This window comes from Fulmarus glacialis, unplaced genomic scaffold (assembly GCF_000690835.1).
Source record: "Fulmarus glacialis isolate BGI_N327 unplaced genomic scaffold, ASM69083v1 scaffold13628, whole genome shotgun sequence".
NCBI lineage: Eukaryota > Metazoa > Chordata > Aves > Procellariiformes > Procellariidae > Fulmarus > Fulmarus glacialis.
Window position 1 is genome coordinate 2364 of NW_009227657.1, and position 23880 is coordinate 26243.

General features: G+C 42.7%; 1 protein-coding gene across 1 annotated transcript in view; it reads right to left on the reverse strand.

The window, feature by feature from the left end:
• Window positions 1–3009: 3009 nt before the first annotated feature.
• The window catches only part of PARP1 (poly (ADP-ribose) polymerase 1), a 30857-nt gene continuing 9986 nt past the window's right edge, over window positions 3010–23880 (reverse strand). The window contains exons 5-22 of the mRNA XM_009583228.1: window positions 23518–23634; window positions 22366–22542; window positions 21775–21916; window positions 19825–19965; window positions 18858–19100; window positions 17763–17831; window positions 16864–16996; window positions 15193–15388; window positions 13777–13905; window positions 10488–10560; window positions 9560–9693; window positions 8993–9121; window positions 8168–8266; window positions 7456–7608; window positions 7038–7165; window positions 6604–6665; window positions 5389–5503; window positions 3010–3848 (exon numbers count right to left, since the gene is read on the reverse strand). Of these exons, the coding sequence (XP_009581523.1) occupies window positions 3767–3848; window positions 5389–5503; window positions 6604–6665; window positions 7038–7165; window positions 7456–7608; window positions 8168–8266; window positions 8993–9121; window positions 9560–9693; window positions 10488–10560; window positions 13777–13905; window positions 15193–15388; window positions 16864–16996; window positions 17763–17831; window positions 18858–19100; window positions 19825–19965; window positions 21775–21916; window positions 22366–22542; window positions 23518–23634 (2322 nt within the window). The 3' untranslated portion in view covers window positions 3010–3766. The remainder of the gene's footprint in view (window positions 3849–5388; window positions 5504–6603; window positions 6666–7037; window positions 7166–7455; window positions 7609–8167; window positions 8267–8992; window positions 9122–9559; window positions 9694–10487; window positions 10561–13776; window positions 13906–15192; window positions 15389–16863; window positions 16997–17762; window positions 17832–18857; window positions 19101–19824; window positions 19966–21774; window positions 21917–22365; window positions 22543–23517; window positions 23635–23880) is intronic.

Consider the following 23880-nt stretch of genomic DNA (forward strand, 5'->3'; position numbering starts at 1 on the left):
AAACGACACAACAATTCTGATAGACAGGCACGGTGACCGAGAACATCTGCGCTCATTGCTAACAACCTGCCATTAGTACTGCTGACTCACCTGCCTTGCACAGATGGAGGGAGATCTTCAAACTGGTTTCACTCATGCCATTCGCTTTCCCAGAGGGTCATGTTAGGCAACTGCTCTTAATGGTGTGCGCCGAAATGCTGCAGAAAGCACTTCTGCGCTCCTGTTTCTCCTTAATTACTGGAGATGGTATTAAGACATGGGTTACACCACCTACTAATCAATGCATTCAGAGTCTGGTCAGCACAGTGCCAGTAGGGCTATGTCCTGGGGACAGGAGACGGCTAGGGTGTCATTTTCTCACCTTCCCTAGGCAGGCACTGGTAGTAGGAAGAAAAGCACAGACAGCTGGCAGAAGAGTGTGCTCTTCAGTCACTGAAGCATGTTCTTGTGAAGTCTGAGTCTTGCTGCATTAATCACATTATGAAATTAGAATTTGTAACGAGGGGGCGGGGGAAGCACTAGTTTCCCCTTTCAGTTGTTGGGAAGCCGTTCCTTCTTCTCACCTTCAGACTGTACTTACGTATCTCATTTTCTGTGAAAGCGACCCGCAATGCCCACTGGCTCACATGCTACCTTCACACTGGAACAAATGAAAACCAGCGAGTCATCTTGACTGGGATCTACATCTGCATTTCTTCTCACAGGTGCCACTGCATCTCCAAAATGATAATTTCTGGAGAAATAGCCTGGCATTTATTTGAAAGTAAAAGGATACACAAGCTCTTGGTCAGATGCATGTATTCCACAAGAGTGGAAACTGTTTTTTTATGGGCATAACAGAAGGTCTGAGAGTACAATGGACTAAGTTAGGGGCCTCACCACATATATAAAAGCAATTTAAGTAAAATACTAAGTGGGATATAAATTGGCCACAAAAACACTTCAGCAGAAAATTATGTCCCCAGAAGTCAGAGGGATGTCTGAAACAGCCTTCCAGAAAGAAAGCTGAAGCAAAGACCTCAGTAGTTACAAACACTGCATGACTCATTTAAGAACATGAGTACAACTCTTTATGGTATTGAGAAAGTTTGATGTGCCCAGAGGTCTTTTTCACATATAAATGATTTGGGTTTTTTTTTTTCCCCTTTCCTCTGATCAGAAACAGAAGGGGGGGGGATTTCATTAAAGGCTGTACCAACTGATTTAAAGAGTGTTTTATGGCTAAAGTACAGGTTTGGGTGACCTGTGCTGTACTTTTTTCTCAGCCACTTCTTCCCTGCATGAACTTGGGCAAGTCACAAACAATTTACACTGCCAATCAGTAAGCCTAGGCTGGCTTCCTTCAGTTTACCCAACTCATATGAACTGCATGAAGTCCAACATTTGCAAGCCATTGTACAACAGAGGCTCCAGCCACACTAAAGAAAGATAAAATGGTTAAATATTTATACATTGCTGCTTTTTGTAGTTTAACATTTAGATTAGAAGTCGTTCCTCAACATCCCTCCTCTGAAAAAAGCAGAGGATGTCATGGGACCTAATGTCTTGACAACTCATTCCTTTCAAGTAGTTTTGACAGAAATGGGACTACCCATTTATCCAGCTCCGCTTCGTGCACATACTCCAAACGTAATGCCTTCAGTGGTTGTCGCTGTGCTGCTCTTGTCAGCCTGGCCCCAGGGCGAGGTATGTATGCTGGGTCACAGCAGCACCGGCGCCTGCTTTCAGGGGAAGCAGGGCTGCTTTGCGCTCAGACAAGCTGGCAGCAGAAGCAGCACCCTGAATTCACGTTAGATTCCACTGCACGACAGTTGCACCAGGGCTCTCCTATGGTCCCCAAAGGGCAGCTGTTGCCTCTTCATAAAGTCCTGTCCCACTGTATCTTTTACTGCTGTATTTGCGAGGTTGGAGACAGCTTGGGATATACTTGTTGGTGCTGCGATTATAACTCAGCACTATGTACACATCGTGAACCACTCCTTGTGCTACATAGCACTTACGGCCATATCTTAGGGCAGGACAAGAGTCTTAGAGCAAAAGGGAACTGAGCCACCTCTGGTACAGGTGACAGAAGTAATACCAAAAGCATCGACCTTTAATTCCTGGTCCCAAACTGAACTGTAAGCTGGTTTTTCTGTGGAAAAAAAAAAAAATTCTACCTCACAACTAAACTGAACCATTTCTCATGTTCTCTTTCAGAGACTGACAAAGTTATACTTAAGTCTTAAATGACTGACCAGAAGTTCCTGTTGGAAGTGAAACAATGATTAGCCACTAGTTAAGCTACTGAAGAACCAGAAGGCAAGGGCCACTCTCTTCACTTCCTCTCAAATCCATGAGCACCAACCTCAGTCGATTCTCTGTGTTCAACTGTCCTCAAGTTGTATGACTTACCCAATCCTTCCGCATTTCCTTCTCTCCCCAACAGCAGCTGCTCTGTTTTCCATCTATCACTCCTCATCCTCCTCTCCTTCAGGGGTCCTGGAAACAGCTGCACCATAAGCAACCACTCTGGCTTGGAGCTCCTCTTTCAAAAGGCACTGGGGCATCACAACGTTTTAGGAAATGGATCTGTTTTTAACATGCAGGTTACTAAAGACTGAAGCTGCAACCATCAGAATGAGCTTGAACTGTCCCTTCTTGGGAAGGGAACTGTCACAGCGGAGGAGACACTGAACGCACCGCCCATGCAGAGCTGTCCCCGGGGATTAGCCAACTTGCCCTAATAGCTCAGGGAAATCAGTAATTTTTGAAGAGAAAGAACTGATGTTGCCTATAGTCAAGTACTCCCATATTGCTCAATGACTTACCAAAAGTGAGTTGGTTTAAGAGAAGTAACAAACATCACTGAACATAGAAATTATTAGTTTATATTGATGTTTAAAGACAGGGAATTCAAGACTACCCACAGTGGCAATATACCTCACTCCAGGTCATGATGAGTGAAGCTTGAGCCCAAACTCAATTTACAGCTTTGTTAGGACTTGAGTCTACAACAACCAACTTACATCACGTTGAAGGTAGATATTTAAAGGAGGTTTATTGGGGCTAATACTAAATTCAAACAGCGACAAGTTCATTTTCCATGTTTACCACACCAACTGTTGACAGATGAAGTCTCAGCGGAAAATCCAAATTTTCATTTCGCCATAACTTCCTGAAATGTGACTACAGATTTCAATATTTGGCATTTGATCTTCAGAGAGAGATATCATGTTTAAGAGCATTCTACCAAATACATTTAAATCATGACTCAAAACCAAAACAATTTCAAAGTTTTGAAACATAAAGCTGTTAGTATGAAATTAGCTTTTATTTTTTACCTCAAAATAAATGCACATTTATCATTTATTCAAATGAAAACTGAAAAGGGGTATCTTAAACAAGAGGGAACCTTAACAGAGCAAATACCGCAAACATCCTCAAGTTCCTTCTCCTGCTATTGCCCAGCTCTGTTTGGCTAAAAACACAAGTTTGATTTTTTTTTTTTTGTCAGTTTGGTCAATTAAAAGAAAGACTTGAAAGCCCCAAAATTAGAAGTGGTATAAAACAAAACCAGGTACTCGTTCTCATCAGAATTCAGGTCCATGTGTTGCCACACATTTATATAAAACTTTCACTAAGTGTTGTACTAAATAGGATTTAGTAACCTCTTCTGCAGTTTAGCTCTTGATATCTTGGTAAGAGAAGTCAATGCGTAAGCATGTCAGAAGTCAACGCTATAGTGTAACTACAGTATAACTCTAACAGGGCTTCTAAACACCGTTCACCAGAGTGATGTCTTATAGTTGAATTTCAGTTTCAGCAGGTACTTCAGATTTACCTGAGCAACGTCATACACAATGTATCTGGGAAGAACGTTAAGGAATAATTACAGTTGTTGATATTAGTGAGACAGAAAAACCTCAAAACACAGTCAAACTTCACTTTTGAACTTAAGTTACCATACAGATGCCTGTGTGATTAAGCAGTTCTAACAGCTCAAACCACAAATCTTTAAATTTGACTTTTCTTTGAATCTGAAAATATTTTATGCAATAGTTAGAAACTAACAGTCATATGGAGAATTAACAGTGGTGCAGCAAGAATCCTGAGTGGCAGGCAGGTGAACTGACTTAGATGTAGCTGTAGCTCTTGAAGATTACTTTTTGTCAGCCAGAGCCATAACATACATCATCTCTCTCGCTATCTAAACAGTGGAGCAACATAGCCTAGATGAGATCTGCAGTTACAGACCTGGCATCTACAATTATAATTGTAGCTCTATTGCTACCTTCCAGCACAAAGTCATTAATGTCCTCTTAATTTCCCACTAAAAAATCCAAACTGGAATCACAGATAAGAGCTCTACAATGGTTGGCACTGCTTGCACATTCTACGACCGGCACCGTTTTATTCCTTCAGAAGACAGTCTCAGCTCACCTATTTGATTCTCAATGCTTTAGGCCTCAAACTTACCTCTAATCCCAATTTTAGATTAAAAGCATCCCCATTAAACACAGTGTAAACCAAAATGAATGCACATCATGTTACCTCAATTAGCTATTATTAACAGTATTGTATTTTATCATCTGACCAAGACAGATGTTTATTTAAGAAAACTCAAGATAAAAACACTATTGCCATGAGTTCTCTTGCCAAGACTGCTTGCAAGAGGAAAACAGTTTACTGAGAGAGAAGACAGTTTCTACGCAACCCAGAGGTTGTATTAATGGGTTACTTGTTTCACTGGCAGTGAAGAGACTGATCTGGGACCTTAGACATCAGGACCTTAGACATCACTTATTCTTATGACCTCTTGTGAATGTTGAGTACACGGTCATTTGGGGGCACTTCTGCCTAGAAAGAGGTTTAATGGCTACATCTCTGATGGGCATCTGAGGTTTACCTCAATACTTGCAAAGGGTCTGGAGAACACAAGAGAAGCTGTGTGATGAGAGACTCCATCAAGCCACAGAGCTGGCTCCTCCACCTCCTCCTGGCCAAGCTGGCCAGCCACAGCACCCCAGGGAAGAAACCAGAGTGGAGTGATGCGAAACAACCACAGGTTGCATTCCCCTTCCCTTGCCCTGGCACGTCTCTGGGCAAGGCACTACTGGGCGGTGTTGCCTGGCCACTCCAATGCCTTCAGGAATATTGAGTCCTGTTGGGGCAACAGCTATTTGCTACATGTATTGTTTCCTTTTTTGCAGAATGACAATTTAAGTGTGACAACTGTAAAATCATCTCCCTTAGAGAAGAGACTCGGAATTGTCTGTGAGTACTCCAAAGCAGATCTAAAAGAAACAAAACGCACTGTGCCAAAACTCCTGACTGACATTAGCGAGGTCCTGCTAAACTCAGCAACACTCAAACACAGCGTGCAGCCAACACAATAGCAAAGGATACTCATTATACAGAAGACAGGTATCATTAATTCCTGTTGAGATCCCATTCCCTAAGGGAACCTCTACACCACCAAGGGTGGTAGTGGCTGTGGGATCAGGTGCAGTTTTGCCCAAGCCTAAAAAGGGAAAAACCATTAGTTACAAATCTAGAAGGCAAACACAGACTTCGCACATAAGGAAAATGACTCAGCCAGCCAAATATTACTTCACATATAGTTCAAATGCTGACCAGGTGCAAAAGTGTCTTAAAAAGAAAACAAAGGATATAGTCTGTTTGTTCAATTCAGCATCACCATACTAATGGTAGTCGTACTCTGCTACATTAAAAGTGAGAATTTTAGACTTTTGGCTGTTGATTGTCTAATCTGTATGATCAAAGCTAAACCAGACCAGACTTACAGCTCTCATATCCTAGGTCCATTAATGAAAACATGCACATTGCAACATTTTCAGAAAAGTGTAACAAACCAATTCTTATTCTCTTTAAACTCTTCAATACAAATCCAATTTGACATCCATAATAGTGAGTAGTACGTATTGAAAAAGATGCTAAATCATATTTTATTCTATTTTAGGCAACTGATTTTTTAAGCATCTCAAAATGAATAGTTTAAGACAAGACACTCGTTACTGAATGTTACTGTTCTTTGCTCTCCCATCTTGGTACAGAAGATAGTCATGATTACCGTTTCTTTTGCTTGAATTAGAGAGCTAAGTCTTTCTCTCATCTTCTTTTTCAGTGCAATATACTGATACTTTTTGCAGATAGAAATGTAATGAGAACAGCTGTTCCATCTGAATTTTTATTCTTAGATTTTCCCTTCTCTCCAAGCTTCTAAGGCACTTTGAAAACTACACAATTATTCTTCTGATCTATCAAACCTCTCATCTTCTAAAATACATAGTATTGTTATGATGAAAGCGAGTAAGAAGTTGGAGAAGGCACCTTACATTTTCTCTTCTGTACTATCAAATCAAAAGTTTCCTCCTGAACTTCAGGCAATGTATTAACTTCAGTCTTAACATTCCAAGTGTACTAACTCCCATCTCAAAACACCATATACACATATACAGATGCAACTATAGGGCAACATTATGCAAACCCTTAAAGGTAAGTACAACTATGAGATGACTATAGTTCTCTTTGCTAAGCAGAGAGCCACAAGGTGAGTTTGCCATCAGTAACAGATTATCAGTGACAACTACTAATGCCTACCTTTCACACTGTGTTTTCCCTTGGGCAATTTTGTTATGTGAGAAGCATTCTTTAGCTCATACCTGGACAGCACAAAAAACACATTTAGCATTTTACATTCATCTTAAACGATCTTGGTGAAAAATCATTCACTTTATGGTGAGTTAATATAAAGTTAATTTAGATTCTACTCTTCTGGAACTCAACAGCTTTCCTTCTTTGTCTCAGTAACTAATTTTAATAATATTGGCATTTAGTATAAGATTCTAGACCTGCAACACTGATTTTTTTTTTGCCCGACCAAATAGCTCTCATTTTAAGAAAAAAGAAATCTTGTTTCTAAAGAAATACAAAGTGCTCTTTCTTCAAACTGAAGAAGAGGCTTGCAATTTTAGCATCACCTCTACCATGATATATTAAGCACATTTGGCAAATACTCTTCATAAGTTACTTACATATTTCCAAGGGCAACTTCTCCCAGTAGTATTAAGCCTATGGGATCAGCTTGAGATGTGTGACAGTAGTTGGCACTCTTGGATACCATGTCTGCAAAATAGATGCCCTTTCCAAACATGTAGCCAGTCTGCAAGCAGCAAATAAAAAAAAAAAAAAAAAGAAAAAAAAAGATTGGGACAATAACACAAAGGCAGCATTGAGTCCACCCGGCTGGGCTCCCAGGAGAGCAAAGCTGCAACTCAAGCTCTTGTGGACACCAGTCAGCAACCCACTCTGGACACACAATGTTGCCTGCACGCTGAGAGATAACACTGAGCCCTCCCCACACAGAAATTCTCCTATTTAGGTTGTCTCTGACTGTGGTGATCTCTGGGCGCAGGGATGGAAGCAGCCAGAGAAGCTATCTGTTTAACGTACCACAGGAGCTTCAGGGGGAGCTATCCGGAGACCCTGCGAGAGGATACCAGCGAAGTTGGTGGTGCGGGAACCGTGCCACAGCAGCTGGCGATTATGAAGCTGCTTAAATGGCTTGTAACGCTGACTCTCTCCTTCACGCTCAATCCTGAAGATCTTCAATTCAAAAAGGGATAGGAGAAAAAGAACAACCAAGCAAATAAACCATTACCTCACGCAACTGATCAGATTAAAAAAAAAAAAAAAAAATCATCCAGTCTGGAGTATACACTAATCTGCTAGGAAAGTTAATCTGGATGGTTTTTAGCATTTGCAGTTTGCTATGTCATGCTAAGCAAAAAAGAGGTAGCACTGATCACACAGTACTTGTTATTGATTACTTCTCCACCTTCCCTTCTGCATTTTCATGAGACCATAGTTTTCTGAAAAATCATTTAATGAACTAAGGCTCAAGTTTAGAAGATGATCACTCCTCCACCTCCTTTTTGAGGCCAATAAAATCAAAATAAAAACACATCCCTAAAGACACCTCAGTAAGCTCAGACTCACCTCTGCCTAGACTTTTGCTATTCTATTAAGTAGCAATTAGTCTATCAAACCACCCCTTCAACAGAGGAAACTAGATAAGCTACTCAAAAATAAAAGGAAACTGCGAACAAATAAATTTAGAAGAGCCCAGCTTCACAAACTTAAACCCCAGTATTGCCCAGCTTACATCCACGACTTTGAGATCATATGCATTGTGAGTAGCAGCATGAGTATTTTTCACATATTGTTTAATAATCTTGGCTTCTTCTGAATCTTTGTCAACAACCTGCAAAGAGGCAAAACAAGAGAAGTTTCTTTAGCATACAAACTAGCAGGCTTCTTATAACATGACGACATCCACCGTATGCTTGCAAGTCCCCAGTTTAAGCCTCCGTTATCATTTAGGCGGAAATTTATTCCCACAGATGTACAGGTATACAGACAGCACTCAGTCGCAGAATGTCTGAGATGATTTCCAACTCCCCTGCTCAAAGCAGGTGCAGCTGGAGGAGGTTGCCAAGGGCTGAGTCCAGTCAGGCTTTCAACACCTCCAAGAATGAAGTCTCCACAGCCTCTCTGGGCAACCTTTTCCAGTGTTTGACCACCCTCACAGTAAACAAACGAAAAACCCCAAACCAAACGCCATCAACAACAAAAGCTTTTTCTTTTGTTTAAATACCATTTCCTGTATTTCAATTTGGGCCCATTGCCTCTTGTCACTGGATACCACTAAAAAGTGTCTGTCTCGGTCTTCTTTACTCTATTCCCCCATCAGGTATTCATAGACATTGATAAGATATCCCCTGAGCCTTCTTTCTCCAGGTTAAAAAGCCCCAGCTCTTTCAGCATCTCCTCATACAACACATGCTCCAGTCGCTTAACCATCTCAGTGGTTCTTCATTGAACTTGTGCCAATACATCTGTCCACTGACGGTTTAGGCAATTTGTTACATTCCAAACTAGCAGGACATCAGCTTGTATTCAGTCACTCATTCCCTTTTATTTCCTTTACCTTAATATCAGTTCGAAGTTTTTCATAGTTGATGTCAATTGGGTCTTTATCTCCATCTTCATTTCCACCTCTGAGAAGGCTGTAAGCAACCTCAATATCAAGCAAGTTGTCCAACATCTGCACTTTAGCCTGAAGAATTTGAAGACATTATTTTACTTGTGCCTTTGACATGTTCAGAATAACTCTGGAATACCCCAAATTATAAAAGTGTATGTGAATCACTGGCCACACACTGCCATCTTACAACACAACATCATCGCCTTTTTTTAATACATATATATATATACACACATACGTACATACACACACTTAAATATACTAAAATACACACGCACATATATACATATATAAATAGACCATAATATATAACATATGTATCTTCAAGTACCTTATATATATAATTATTTGTGTATGTATACACACATACATGCACATAAACAAACAGACAGATATTCTGAAGAAAAACAAGCTTAAACTCATGAGTCTTAAAACCTCAAAAATTCATTATGTTAGATGTCTGATATCAGACCTGTTGCCTGCAAAAAACATACTGTTTCCAGTCAATACCTGAATGTATTCCAAGTTATTTAGGAGAGGTGGTTTCTTCATCCCAAAGTCATGAGGAATCAGAGTATAGAAGCGGTTGGAGAGGTCCAAGATCTGGGATTCTGAACCACTGTCAGAAACTGCCTGGACAAGACAACAAGCACCGAAGAAAATTACTGAGTAAGATTACACCTCCATAGCAATAGACACACACAAGATACTTGAGGACTAATACACAGAAGCAGCAATACAAATAGCTGAAACTCTCACAGAACTAAAAAGGGCAATTCTATTTAATTATTTCGCACGTAATGAGTCACAGTACTTGCACAGAAATACACAGAATTTCTGGTACGAGAAAAATCTCATGGGGATTATGTTTCTGGAAGGCAAATAAAGGCTTCTGGACGTGGAAGGGGTGCATGTCCTTGGCAAGGTTCCGGTCTACTCTAACAATTGAAGTAAAACTTCCCGAATCTATGCTTTGCCAGGGAGCCCATTACAAAAAATGGGGTATGCTGGTACACTTTTGCAAGCTTTCAGGCAATACTATGTAGTGATTCTTGGAACGGTCCAGATCATGATGTGTAAATACAGTAATGTCATAAAGCCAGACCCTTTCGTGTGTCAACGTTTATTCTCATCCTCAGACTTTTCTGGGGTGGAAACACCAGCTCGCTACTAGATCAAGACACTGGCTTCCTTTCCTCATCTGCCACTTATGTCCGGCTCAGCCTGAAGTTTGTGCTACGAAAGTGTGAAAGGTACAAGTACTGGCCAAACTGGTACCACAGTGAAGAGAACTAACTAGTTACCCGTGGAAGCCACATCCTCTCTCCAGCAAGAGAGAGCACAGATCTTCATGCACGCAGCTCAGCATTCACCCCACTCGGAGCCCAGAACAACTTCTGAATTCCCCTCTTGCTCTAACATTCCTTTCATACTTACCTGCTGAAAATGGAGTATGCGCTCTGGATCTGTCGCTTGCTCAGTTTTCCCAATGGCATCTTTTGCAGGTCAATCTGATGAAGATTTAAATGATTAAATTAGGATTTCACTACATTGAAACCATTGCAGCATTCCCTCCTAGCTTCTAGGGAACAAATCCTGGTAGGACTGACCACACGAAGAATGGAAACATTTCAGACTTAGTATTAATCTCTGTGGATCGAGGAACGATGTCAGAAGGACAGTGCACGCTACTGAGAAGACATCCTATAAACAATAGGATTCCTGCAATAGAAAACTAAGCATGCATGCTAGGGCAACACAAAAATAGGGTATAAGCATCTGGCTAGAAGTTTAATATTGACCTGGTGTCAGATGGATTCCTCAATCACTTCAGTAACACTACATTTCAGGCTGGCAAAGAAGCAAACTGAATTAAATACTTTACCCTACAATTATCAAGGGTCAAACGCAAAGAGGTTATAAGATGCTTCGTATTTGTTAATGAAAAACGAACCACAAAAAAAAAAAGCAACTAACCTGAAAACGGTGTCTTGGTTGCCTGCATTTATCCACTGATTTAATTCATATGTTGCTTTTGTTTGTGTATTGATGGATCTTGGGAGAGTTTCAGATTTGCATTAAACCCTTGCATAGTTAAGGACCATCTGAATGCAAAACCGTTCGACAGAAGTCAAGTCCAATGGAGTCTTTTACAAAGATCATACATACATCCTCTGGACTCTTGACAGTGCTCACCATACAAACTAGCTTTTACTTAACTTGATGGGTTTAAGACTCAGCTCAAGGACAGAAGATCCTATGAAACCATATATCTCACGTACCGTCTGGATAAGTTCCACGTTATTCATTCATTATGGAGCTAGAAAACCCAGCTTTATGCAAATCATCTCTGCAAGCTGAACTCAGAAGGCTCTGCCAAGCTACAGACTGGCGTGAAAGCCCTGAAGTGATTTTGTACGGAGACTTCCACCCTGTACTAGGCTTAGGAGAACTTTCACCTTTAGCTGCAGCTAAGCATACATAAAGCCAGATACTAAGAAAAGCCAAGATGGACTGCAAGAGAGAAGACAGGCTTTAAAACTGATCATGTCTGGGGGACACGAGAATCAAAGTCAAGATTAATAACCTAATGAAAAACAACTTGCAATAGATTTGTAGCTCCCAAACGTTTGAGGCCAATACTTTCTTGTTGAGTACCATCCTTCCGTATTATCTAATTATTAGCTGAAAAATCATGAAGGACACGTAAAAGTAAAAGGGCCATTTAACTTGGATGTGCAGAATAGCTGCCGACACCTATACTAGTTAACCTATATAAGTTATATAAACCTATAAACTAACACATATAAGCACTAACACATAAACACTAACACATCCCCCAACAATGTGATTGAGTTATCTCTCTCTTACAGAGCCCACATACAGCCAAAGGGCTGGAGTTTGTGTCTCCTATGAGTCATGGGAGGTGAACAGAGCCCTGCAGAGCTAATACAAAGCTACGCTGCATCCAAAGCTTTATCATTAGATGCATCAAAAGAGCACAGCAGCCAAGGGGCTGGGTCCAAAACAACAGCACTGCAATTACTGCCAGATGCACTGAGGGTAACATGAAGAATTAGCTCCACATCACAGATGTCTGCATCAAGATTGTCACAAGAGGCAAGGGAGATGTTTGCGTTCCACCCAGGCAAGAGAGGACGCAGCACTAGAGTGGACTCAGCCCTCTAACTAGCCTTTTCATGTCAGGCAATGGCATAGGTAACTGTAACAAACCCCTGTATGCTCGGTGAGGTAAAACCCTTGAAAGGTAAATTAGAAGCAGGAAGAGAAATACATCAGATAAATCTATTGTCGTGTAATGGAAAGACTAAGAATTTGCTACAGTTTTGGCAGAGCGAGAGTGCCGGGATGGAATGAAATACTTGCGATCAGGCTGATTAAAGGAACCAAGCAGCCGTTTTCGGAGGATGCACAGAAACCTCTAACTAGGAAAAACATTATTTCCTCTAACGGAAAACAGCTGTTCGGCAGCAACAGTACAGGAAGACAAATCTAATAGGAAGACAGGACCATCTGGACTCCCAGGTCTCCTATAGATCTGCAGCTGGTGTGAATTAACGTAGTTTCAACAGAGTTCTACAAACCCAGAAGACATCAGATGATGATCAGTTCAGACTCTTTAGCCAGTTCCAGTTACAAAGAATTATTAGTATTTTAGAAGACTTTGATGTAAAGAACCACTGAAGATACAGGAGAACACAATTAACCCAAGGTACCACAAAATGTTGGGCAAGCCATCTGAAAGCTTTCAGATAAGCTGTACAAAATGGTGCAAAGCCTGTTCTGAAAAGTAGATACACGAAATACTGATACAGAGAGCAAACAACAGCTGCTTAAATGTGAAGTCTTAGAGCAGGATAACTAAGCTGGCTGAAGAAAGCTGAAATTTGTTATTTAGAATTAACCCAGTTTGAATGGCTGCATTAAAACAAACTGCAGGATCTCTGAGCACCAGTAAAACTGTTTCTATGCAAGGAGAGACAGATCATACTACCAGACCACTCTCTGAAAGCTTGTTAGAAGCATGGATCAACGAGTATGGGGGAAAGAAGAATGGATGAAAATAGGGTATCATTAGAACAAATGAGAAATACAACAAAAAAACCAATCTCGAGTTTGGCCCTGTTCAGAAGAGGATCCGGACTCTGTCAAGGCACCTCATTAGTGCATGTATCAACTGGCAGCATTTCTCAAGTCTGAGCTGCATGCTCATTTGCTACCTAAATTAGTGGTAGTGCTGCCCCCTCCAAATGTGGTTCACCACTCACAAAAAAGAAGCGCCTCCTGCCTCACATCACCAGCAAATTGGCTCTCTGTGTTAATATTTTAAGAACATTCAGCGAACAGTGGTCATGATGCACGTCACTGGAAAAAAACAGGGAATGATCACTGATCCCAGGACCTGCAGATGAGTTTCTCATAGACTCATTAAGTTGAAGATGCTGATACAGACATTGCCCACTGAAGAACAAAGAATGCACCCATGTTTTAAAAACTGCACGCATCGTAACAAAGTCACTACTTCCAGTGCTTGGCAAATTCTGGTCAGACTCTTGCGCTTATTTTAAGGCTGATCTAAAACTCACACTGACTTCTGGGAAGTATGATGCACCCTGGATTGCAAAGAACTTGCTTCTGGCTGTATAAGTATGATGTAAAGAGAGAAAGCAGAATTAGAAGCGAGAAACATGAACGTGTGTGGTCACCTCAAATTCCACCATCGCTTTCTTCATGCTCTCCACATCAAAGATCATCTTAATAAGGTCTTGGATTGGCTTAGGGAGTTTTGACTTAGTCCCGGCACCCACTGTCAGTTTCCTGACAGCTTCTTCATCCTGGGAGGTAAAAATAGTATCAGAATTAGCAAAATCACAAAGGATAAAAGTAACAGGCTGGCTGCCATGGTAACAACTCAAAACCAATTTAGTGTATGCATACTGTGACTAGCCTGAAGTTCATGAGGAGCGTGGGACATTGCTCTGACATTTTGGAACAAAAAGGGTTTAAAAATCCACCTATTCAGTAATTTGGCAGGCATTATTTTAAGAGGTGGCACTGTAAAATTTAAGTAGAATTAAGGGAACGTGAACTCTGTGTGCATCTCTGCTTCACCTCAAGCAACAGTATCAATTACTTTTTCTGCAAGCTTTCTGCTGCATAGAGACCTTGGTATGAAAAAATGACTGTTTACTTGGTTGCTTTTATGACAAAATAGAGATGCAATAACTAGTTTCACTAAGTTTTTGTAATAAAAACTGTCATAGATGAGTACAGGAATCATCAATTAGCCATAATACCATCTAGATAGTTTCATGGATAGAGTGTTGCACCAATAAAGCATCTGCCAGATGCTTCAGAATGTCACTGTGTGTTGCAGTGTAACAGACACTTTGTCGCTGCAATATTCAAATTTCCAGAAATAAAGCTAAAGCTTTGAGTACTTTGCACTGAAAGATAACATCCGGTAATCTGGCCACAGAAAAATGCAATGGCTTGAAAATATGTTCTCTGATATCTTTATAGCTATTAACACTATTCAACTGTTTCATCTGAAAATAGTTTAAGTTATGGCTATGCCTTCAAATTAACACACAAACCCCCACTGGGCAGAAGGAAGAGAAATCTTCTTTAGCGTAGCTGTCTAAATAGCCAGATCTTACTGGCAATGAATAATTTCTCTTTTTCAGCCTGCTCAATACGTGCACTAAGCAGAATACTGCATAGGAGTTGCTTCTCCATTTGGGAGGATTTTGGATGCAGAAGACAGATGAGAAGTAGCTATTTAAATAAAAGAAAATGGTGTTTTCAGACAGGAAGTATGTGAAATGACTGCTGAATTAAGTTCAAATTAACATCCTTAGAATTACAGAGTAGACGAGCACTAAAGGGACTTCAGACTCGACAATGAAAACTACTTAGTTTCCCAACACATCTATTTTAATGCATGACACTCATTGATCCACAGCTCTCTGTGTAGCACTGAGAAAATGCAACGGTTGCACCTGCACTTCACTCCTCAGGTTTGTGAAGTGTAAGTGATCCAACAGTGAGCGCAGAACAGAACAGCTAGAGGAGAGCAGCTGAGCAATGCTCCTCCCGGTACGGGGACATTTCAGAGTTACCTGCCCATAATCTATTTCCAGCGGGTAGAATTTTTTGGGATATTTAGTGAAGTTCTTTGAATGCCAAGAATTGCCAGTTTTCTCTTCATACAAATTCAGGAAATGTTCAACAGCATCTTCTTTTGAGGGCATCTGCTCCAGCTTGTTACTCCCGATTACAGTGCCCACGCGACCCCAAGATCTGAACACCCAGTATCTAGAGAAGTAAAACACGAGAAAAGAACAGACATAAGATACTCTGGCTCTAGATCTCAGTCCAAATGAAACTGATCCTGCAACAACCATGCAACAGCATGTGAATCAGCCATTTGCATACCATTAATTTTATGGAAGACATTCTCTGTCAGTGACTGCAGGAGAGCAACAGAAAAGCCACCACAGAGCGTATGTCCAACAAGTGGTGTAAAATATTGCCCAGTGTTAACACGCCCTGAGGATAAATGTGTGCACAGCAGGAACAGAGAGGCCAGTATCTCTTCGGTGTTAATGTTTCGCAAATGCGAATCTTCAGGCTACTGGCATCATATATTTGAAAAACAAACACCAGGCATCTTTAAGCCTCAAGTCCTGGAGTTCAGATTTTTAGAGAAACCAAAAGTAATTCAAGTATTTGTTCGTATTACCGACACCACCTTGGGTGAGCTTCCTTATCATTTATAGGGATACAATCAATCAACCTTTCCAATTTGGCAGGCATGAAACACAGGCACGGAGATCCCTCCATGTACTGAATCACAGATCCAGATACAAACCCCATGTACAAGAGCCAGCAACAAAAGCTTATTAAGAACATGGTAAAGTGCAATAAATCCAGAGCTGAACCAGGGCTGCTGCTGACAGCCATTAGCTCCCCTAGATTGCTGTGCATCCCTTACATGCTTGGGGGAGCAGTTTCATTTTAAAGAACCCTCTCCATTTCTTTATTTGTGTTCAGTAATGCAACCACTGGACAGCTCTGCCATGCATCTGATCAGACTGGAAAGCTAAACACACAGGATTGTCCCCTGACCAGTTCAGTGCATTCTGTTAAGCCTCAGGGCACCCAATTCAGAACTACATTGTGCTGGAATAGCCAGAATCTGGTTTTGTTTCCCAAGGTTACAGTTCCGCAATCAGAAGACAAGAGTAAGTTGGAGAATATGGGAAAGATTCCCAACAGCACTGACTTTACGTGTGGGGTCTTGATGTTAGAACAGAGTAACCCCCACCAAATTCTGCTTCTGTATTTCCAAGGACAGTCATCAGTCAGGGAGCACTGTGGCCCTCCTGTTAGCCAATTAACCCAGTCCTAAAGGCACCAATTGTACATGCCTCGCTCATCCTAGGATGCAGGAATGAACACTACCAGATGCAATTCTGCAAAATTACTCACATCCCAACTTAGGTTTTGTCAAAACCACAAAGAGATGTCCCCATGCCGAGCACAGATCTCTCCAGGGGTGGTTTGTTGTTTGGTTTTGTAGTTTTTGGTTTTTTGGTGGTTTTGGGAAAGAGCTGGGTGGGGTTTGCTTGGTTGGTTGGTTTTTGTTTTTTGTTTTTTTTTTTAAATAAATATACCTATCCGTATCTCCTCACAAAGACATTTTACCCACACTTTGCTTTTGTAGATGCCAAAAATCTGTTTATTGGGAAACAGTGAAAAAAAGTATTTCTAGGGAAAACTAAACTCACCTGTTCTCTCTGTCATCCTCTAGCAGCTGCAGTTTATAATAGGAATTTGTTCCTTTCACAATATCTACTAGGCCCAAAGTTGCACTGAAAATCTTTCCACCTTTTTCAAAGACATGAGCAGAATCCTCCAAACCTACCGAGAAGAAACAAATTAGAACATAGAGAAGGTTACCATTTTAGGTCTCCTTCCTACATTTGCGCTCACCCAAATGTTTCATGAACTAGCGTGAATCTTAACAGAAATACCGCAAAAACGGTGACGACGTGCTCACTCAAAACTACTTGAAGCATGTTTTCTTTTTAATAAATTGCGAGCATGCACCTTTAGATACACTGGAGTGAACCTCAATCCTAACTAGATGAAAAAAAAAATGTAACTTTTGAAAAAGGACCATTTAAAATCTAGTATTTAACACTGCATGACCAGCTGGAGGAATTCTCAAGAGAGATACAGCTCTGCAGGTGTCACGCTAGCAAATGGACTGAAAAACCAAAGGCTGGCCTCGGATGCAGTATGAATTCTCTGAACAATGTCTGTGCGCCATAGCTTTGGCGAGTAGCACCAGCTGCCCCCCCAAGAGCCTGGGGGCAGATGCTCACGCCAGACCCGTGGCCTCTGTTGGCTGGGCCTTTATTCACCCCTCTGCCAGATGCTCCTGAAGCTGAACAAGGTGCACTCCTTAGTTGAAGTGGTCCTTCTGAAAGTTACACTAGAAAATCCTGGAATATCCAGCTTTGGATGTCAATCAATATCCTTCCTTTGATAGCAAGAAAAAAGTGGTTTAAAAATTCACATTCCTTTTATGGCACCCTTATCCTTTCACAGAAAAACATTTTGCAAGCGATCACGCATCCTGAAGACTGCGTGTGGTGCGGGCGCAGCCATTGTTATCACTCACCAGAATCAGGATCTACTGCTGCTCCACCTTTAACTGTTAGCTTCATTTTCTTTTCAGACTTGCTAGGTCCTGCAGCGAAAGAGAGGTAATTTTTTTCCTAGGCAGGCAACACAGTCTGACTTGAATCAACATTTAAATTCTCAATTTGCGTAATTATCACCCTAAGGAGACTTCAAACCAGATTCCCAGTATAGGAAGACGGGTATATGATGACTTCAATGGCTTTTTTTACCTGGCTTTAGCAGCCAATTCACAGCCTCCACTCCCCAAATTAAATGAAAAAGAAGATCTCCCCAGATTCTATCTATCTCCTTCCTTCTGGCCCCAAGGGGTGAGCCGTATCATTTTTTCACCTGCACAGCAGATAAAAATCACATTTGCGGTTGTGTTTAAGTGGAATTTAAAAACCTCACACGGCACGGGGCGTGTTCGGGTCCCCTGGAGATCCTGCTGCTGTGAGATAGTCTGGCAATAACATACCCAATTGTATGACAGAAACCTTCGCTTGGAGGACATGGAGAAGAACAGGTTCTGAAGACAGGCGAGCAGATGTGATGGTTTTGTTCACTGTCCAGCATTAATAATGCAAGCTCTCTATGCCATTGGTGAGGAATGCCACTGGTGTTGGATATTTTTCCTCCTCCATTAAAAAAATGTTATATTCTAAACCAAATAGAACAAAGACCCATTGCTCTGGACCCCAGTATTTTCTCACTGGCTAACACCCCTTGGGGGTCATGGTAGTGTCTGTCACATCTTGGTGCCCCAGCACCTCCTTGGAGCTGCAACACAGACCCAAACTGGGAGAGAAGCTGAGGTGTTACGAGGAAGAGCCTGGACTGATGTCAGGGAGCACGTACAGCACAGAAGACCTCTGAAGCAAGACTCAACTAGGGGAAACAAGAGCCAGTTCAGGAGACGGTTTCATGTTTACTTAAAGCTGAACTTGCCCTGAGGTCTCATTATTTAAATTTATTATGAGAAAAAAGGCAGAGAACCCAAGGAAAGGGCAAGGATAGACTACACGCAAGTTTGCTTTGTGCATGCACACAGCATTGAACAAGCCTGCAGAGAAACAACCACTTTATTCTTCACCTTGTTCTTCTTTGACCTTCCCAGCACTCTTCATACTTGGGGGCTTGCTGCACTTCCCATCCACGGCCATTTCCTCGTGCTCCATTTTCACCTCCGCACCCCAAGGTGAAAGCGCATGGAGCGACACAAGCTCCTGAAAGTCCTTGCTGGAGGATTTCACATCCTGAAGAAACTCCTCTGAGACCACACGGACTTTGGCCTCCTTCACTTCCTCCATCTTCTTGCTCATTTTCTCCACATCCTCTGCAGAGGCAGGGCGGGAAATGGAGAGAAAAAGCATCAGAGAGGTTTCAGACTTTAGCCCCTCCCTCTGGCCACGACTCAAGGCTCTGTAACACTTTGTGGAAACACAATTCCACCACATTTTGGATTCACCGTGTTCTTTGGAGCGCAAAATCCCCATCGGGTCAAAGCTGCAGCTTGGGCTAGAGCAGCAACACTCATGTTTTATCTGACTGGTCCAGCTCTCCCCTTCCCGGAGCTGGGCTGGAGCTGTACAGTCCCTCTTGGACCTCCTGGCAGGTTGGGAGCAGTTCTCCTCCCTCAGCAGCCAGTTTGCACCTTGACTCCAACAGGGAGCGAGAGCAGACCCTAAGCTGCCAGCAGAGAAAACAACACGCACGGTCAGCTCTGCGGCTTCTCCAAGGCAGGCATGGACACAGCCCCCAGCACCTTTCATCCCAACAAGGGCGGCCTGCACACCACCATGGTCTGCCTGCAGACCTGAGCTCCGGCTGCTGCAGACTCGACAGAGCCTTGCGGCACAACCCGCAGGATTAATGTGCTAGGTTAAACTCAAACAGCATGCATCTGTCTTTACTTTTCCAAACACACTAAGGCCACATGCGCACACAAAACGCTCCCCCTAATCCAAACACTGATCCCCAGAGAGCTCCAAGGATGCGTGCCCTCTGTAATCCGCTCAGCTGTTCCCAGTGCTGCCAGTAACCAAGGCACAGCCGCTCACTCTGTGTGCTGATGCACAGGGTGGCCTTGTTAGCTGTTGTCGTCATCTTTCCTCCCAGCTCCTCCACAATGCTCTTCACCTCCTCCTTGTTCTTTGACAGCTTTCCAAGAACCAGAATCTTCATGTTAGTCAGCGGTTTGTCTAGGGGTTCGGAAATAACACAGCATGTTAGCAACAGGCACAGAGCCCCCCGGGCAGATAACAAGCACAAAGGAACAGCATCCCCCACGCTCAGGACAATCAGCCCAGCTGGCAGGGAGACAAGGGTCCAAAGCAGGTCTGACCTGTGCTAAGCAAGTGGGAGGAAGCTCCCCTTCACCTAGGAAAGGCAAAAAAAGCTCACTAACCGCCAACAAACAGAAGGGAGGCAAGACGGGGAAGATGGACATGTAGGCACATTATTTGCCTGCCTTTTTGGTTGGTTTTTTTTGTGGTGTTTTTTTTTTTTTTGTTTTGTGGTGTTTTTTTTTTTTTAATGGGAAAAAAAAAAATCAGTCTGCTTCAGCACTGTGCTACTAGAGACTCTGCTCTGCTTCCCTCTTCCTTTGATGCCTGGACAGCATGGGAGAAACTCACTGCAACATGAAAGCTCCTGCCTCTTCAAAAGGCGATCTGTTTTGGAGGGGCTGGAGAAAGAGGATTGTCTCTCAAGCAACAGTTTCCCACATGTTACAGTACATTTGGGTCTTGATCTTACAGACAGTACAAGGTTGTATCATGCAAACCCCGTAACAAGTTAGGAGCAAACTGGTAACCATCTGAGGCTCCATCACATCATTGTGTTAACACCTTGAAATGCAGGTGGGTCCAGGACATGGCAAGTGTCTAAGAGCATATCTGCATTGCTAAAGATAAATGCTATTAACTCTGGTTGACCAACTGAGGGGTTTGTTTCCTCCTCTCCCCCCACTCAGATTAGTTAGGTTGCTAGCAAACAAAGTAACCCGGCTTTAATTCTGGTCAACACTGAGTTCACTTTCAAGGCACACTGGGGCTGGAATCAGCTTGCCAATCAGAACCAAGACCTGGGTTACTTTGTCTTCATTGCTAGAATAACATGATCTGGCTAAAATTAGCCGTGCAGAGTTACTCCCATCCTTTTCACCAAGTAACAATAATCCCCTGCTCCCAAAACTATGGCCAAGGCTAAAAAGGCTGAATAAGAAAGAAGTCAGCATAGTTCTTAGTGGACAGGCTATATCACCAAACATTCCAACAGCCTATGGGAAATTTCTGGAGCCCAACCTTTTCCCAATTTGTGGGCTGGAGACAGCGTATCTATTTTGCATAAGGGGAGTTAATGATTGGTAAAGCCAAACCTCAACAGAGGATTTAAAAAACAACCAACGAACCAACTCTCGCCCTTAAAACCTAACATTGGATGTGGAATATCTGGCATTACGGAGGTCCCTGGATGTTCCCCAAGAAACCAATCTAGAAGGCATTTCATAGCAGGTCTCCCTTGGGACACATTTTGCAACATCGGCCTTTAAGTTTCTGATTCATTGCAAACACGTAATTTCCTCACCATCAACAAATACCCGAAACAATTTGTCAGAAAACAACCAGAATCTCGAGGCCATATTCCCAGGCAACCCACTACATCAGGGTCGACCTGTGCTAGGAAGACGAAGCACATGAGACTCTGCTATGCTGTTTTTTTACCAGGAGAGCTCTGCCTGCTTGGGGGCAGGAGAACAGCATGCCTGTTCAGGGTGGTCTTCTTGTCTGGCTGGGAATGGCATTATAGACTCATATCATTAAGGTTGGAAAAGACCTCTAAAATCATCGAGTCAACCGTCAACCCAACACCACCATGCCCACTAAACCATGTCCCTAAGCGCCTCATCTACACGTCTTTTAAATACTTCCAGGGATGGCGACTCAACCACTTCCCTGGGCAGCCTGTTTACACACCATCCTCTGACCCATGCCCAGCCAGCCGCTTACCTCTGGGCGCGGACACGGTCTCTGTCAAAGGAGCAGATGCGGAGGGCGGAGGCACAGAGTTCACAGTCGCAGCATCTGGAGGGAACACCCTGTCCTGCTTCTTACACTTAAATTTCTTCAGGTAAGGAATTTCACGAAACTCCTGTGGGATGGAAGCATAAGTAGAGTTTAAAAACAACAAATACTATTATAAGATTTAAAGGCTAAATTGAGCACCAGCCAGATGTTGGCATTTACTGCAGGTCTTGGAAAGGATTTCCAAGACATTCATACTAAGGTAGGCAAATACTCACTTTACTGACTGGGAAAACAAAGCTAGAACAGGGTAAATGATGGATTTCAAATCAAATCAGCAACATCTCTTTCAATTTAGTGTTACTGAAAAAAAATGAGATTTAGTTTAGTTATGCATTAGCTGCCTACCCCTGGAGGGATGTAGCTGTGATGGGACTTCCCCTCTGTCACAGCTGCTCAGCACTGCAGCACACGCTGCTCTCTGGCATCCAACACTGACTTACTCAACCTCCTTACAAGAGGTAACATCAGTTAAGAAATGTGCGTCAGATCATCAAATTTGCAGTGAACACCCACCTTTGGGATTACCCAGTCCTTCCTGTTGGGAGTCTGCGTTTTAGCAACACACTTAGTCCAGGCAGTAATATCCCCTGAACAGTAATATGCGTCACTCTTGAACACAAACTGCCCTTTACACTCCTCGCAGGGAAGCAGAGCTCCAAATGCCATCCCATCTGCTACTCGGTCCAAAATCTAAAGCAACAAAGAATACAAAACGGGTCACAGCAGAAGGAGGCTGGAAGCCCACGCACTACATTACACTGGGCTGCACAGGGAAATAACCGTCAGGCTGCTGGCGCTCAAACCTACATGTTTCCAGCGCTTGTCATGCATACACTGCACATAAACCAAGGCTCTTACCAGCACTGATTGATTTACGACGTCTTAAAGACATGGCACGAAGTTTCCCCGGTCACACCATATCTGCTCACACCCATGGCTTGCAGTCTCTCCTATTTGGATTCGGCATTCAGGAGAGCATACCTACCACACAGAACCTGGCCAGGCAGCCGTGCCGGAACAGCCACGGAGGAGACAAGCTACTGCATCCGAGCACGAGTAGGTAGGTGGGAATGTAGGCTCAGACAAGTCCCAGTTTTCCTGCCTAGAGAGTATTTCTTGACCATTTTGAGTCTAGACACTTCCCACGTCCCAGCCCACACTCCCTACACAGAGTCTTAATAAATACAAATACTTAAAGTAATGCGTGGCTCCGAAAGAGAGAAGACTTTCACAAGTTACACAGACTGAAAAGCGACTGTTTTTAGAAAAGATACCAGGAAAGAATTTATGCAGTTTTTGCTTCTTTTTGCATAATTTAACAGCTGAGGGAGGCGATGTGAAGTGCCATAACTAACCTGCTCTTGAAGAGCCAGCAATAAAAAAACCACGGACCAGTTTGGGCATCGCAGAACAAAGACACATCACTGAGACTAAGGCACTGAATTCAGCATCACACACCACCACACAGCCCTTCACAAGGAAGCATTAACAGCAAATCATCAGAGTCCTGGGACAAAAGGACTGGGTTTTGCACTGAATTTCTTTCCGAAGCGTTATGTTAGGAACGTGCTTCAGATTTGTGGACCTTGCAGCAATATTGGTTCGGGTCGGCTTCTCCGATTCAAAGACCCAGCACATATGCAAAGCAACTACAGCCGAACTCACGGCATTCTCCCCTGAAGGCACTTCCTGCTTGTTGGCGATCAGCAGCTCTTTCAGGTCGTTAGTGGAGCAGACCTTCCTCAGCTCATCCTTGATGCCCCAGATCAGCTCTGTCTGCTCCTGTTGACAAAACCCAGCAGCTTAGCCACTTGCAGTCAATTGCTTTCTAAGAACATTCCTGAAACTGCAGTATGTGGACAAGGTTTTAGCAAGCCCGTGGTATCTTAAATACAGACTGTGAGATGAAGAGCATCAAGAACCAGTAGCTTTACCAAAAGGGAGAGCCACACATTTTACCCAAACACCTAGAACAGATCTTGAAAGCCACACGCTTCAGATTTCACTATGAATACATGAGCACACCGC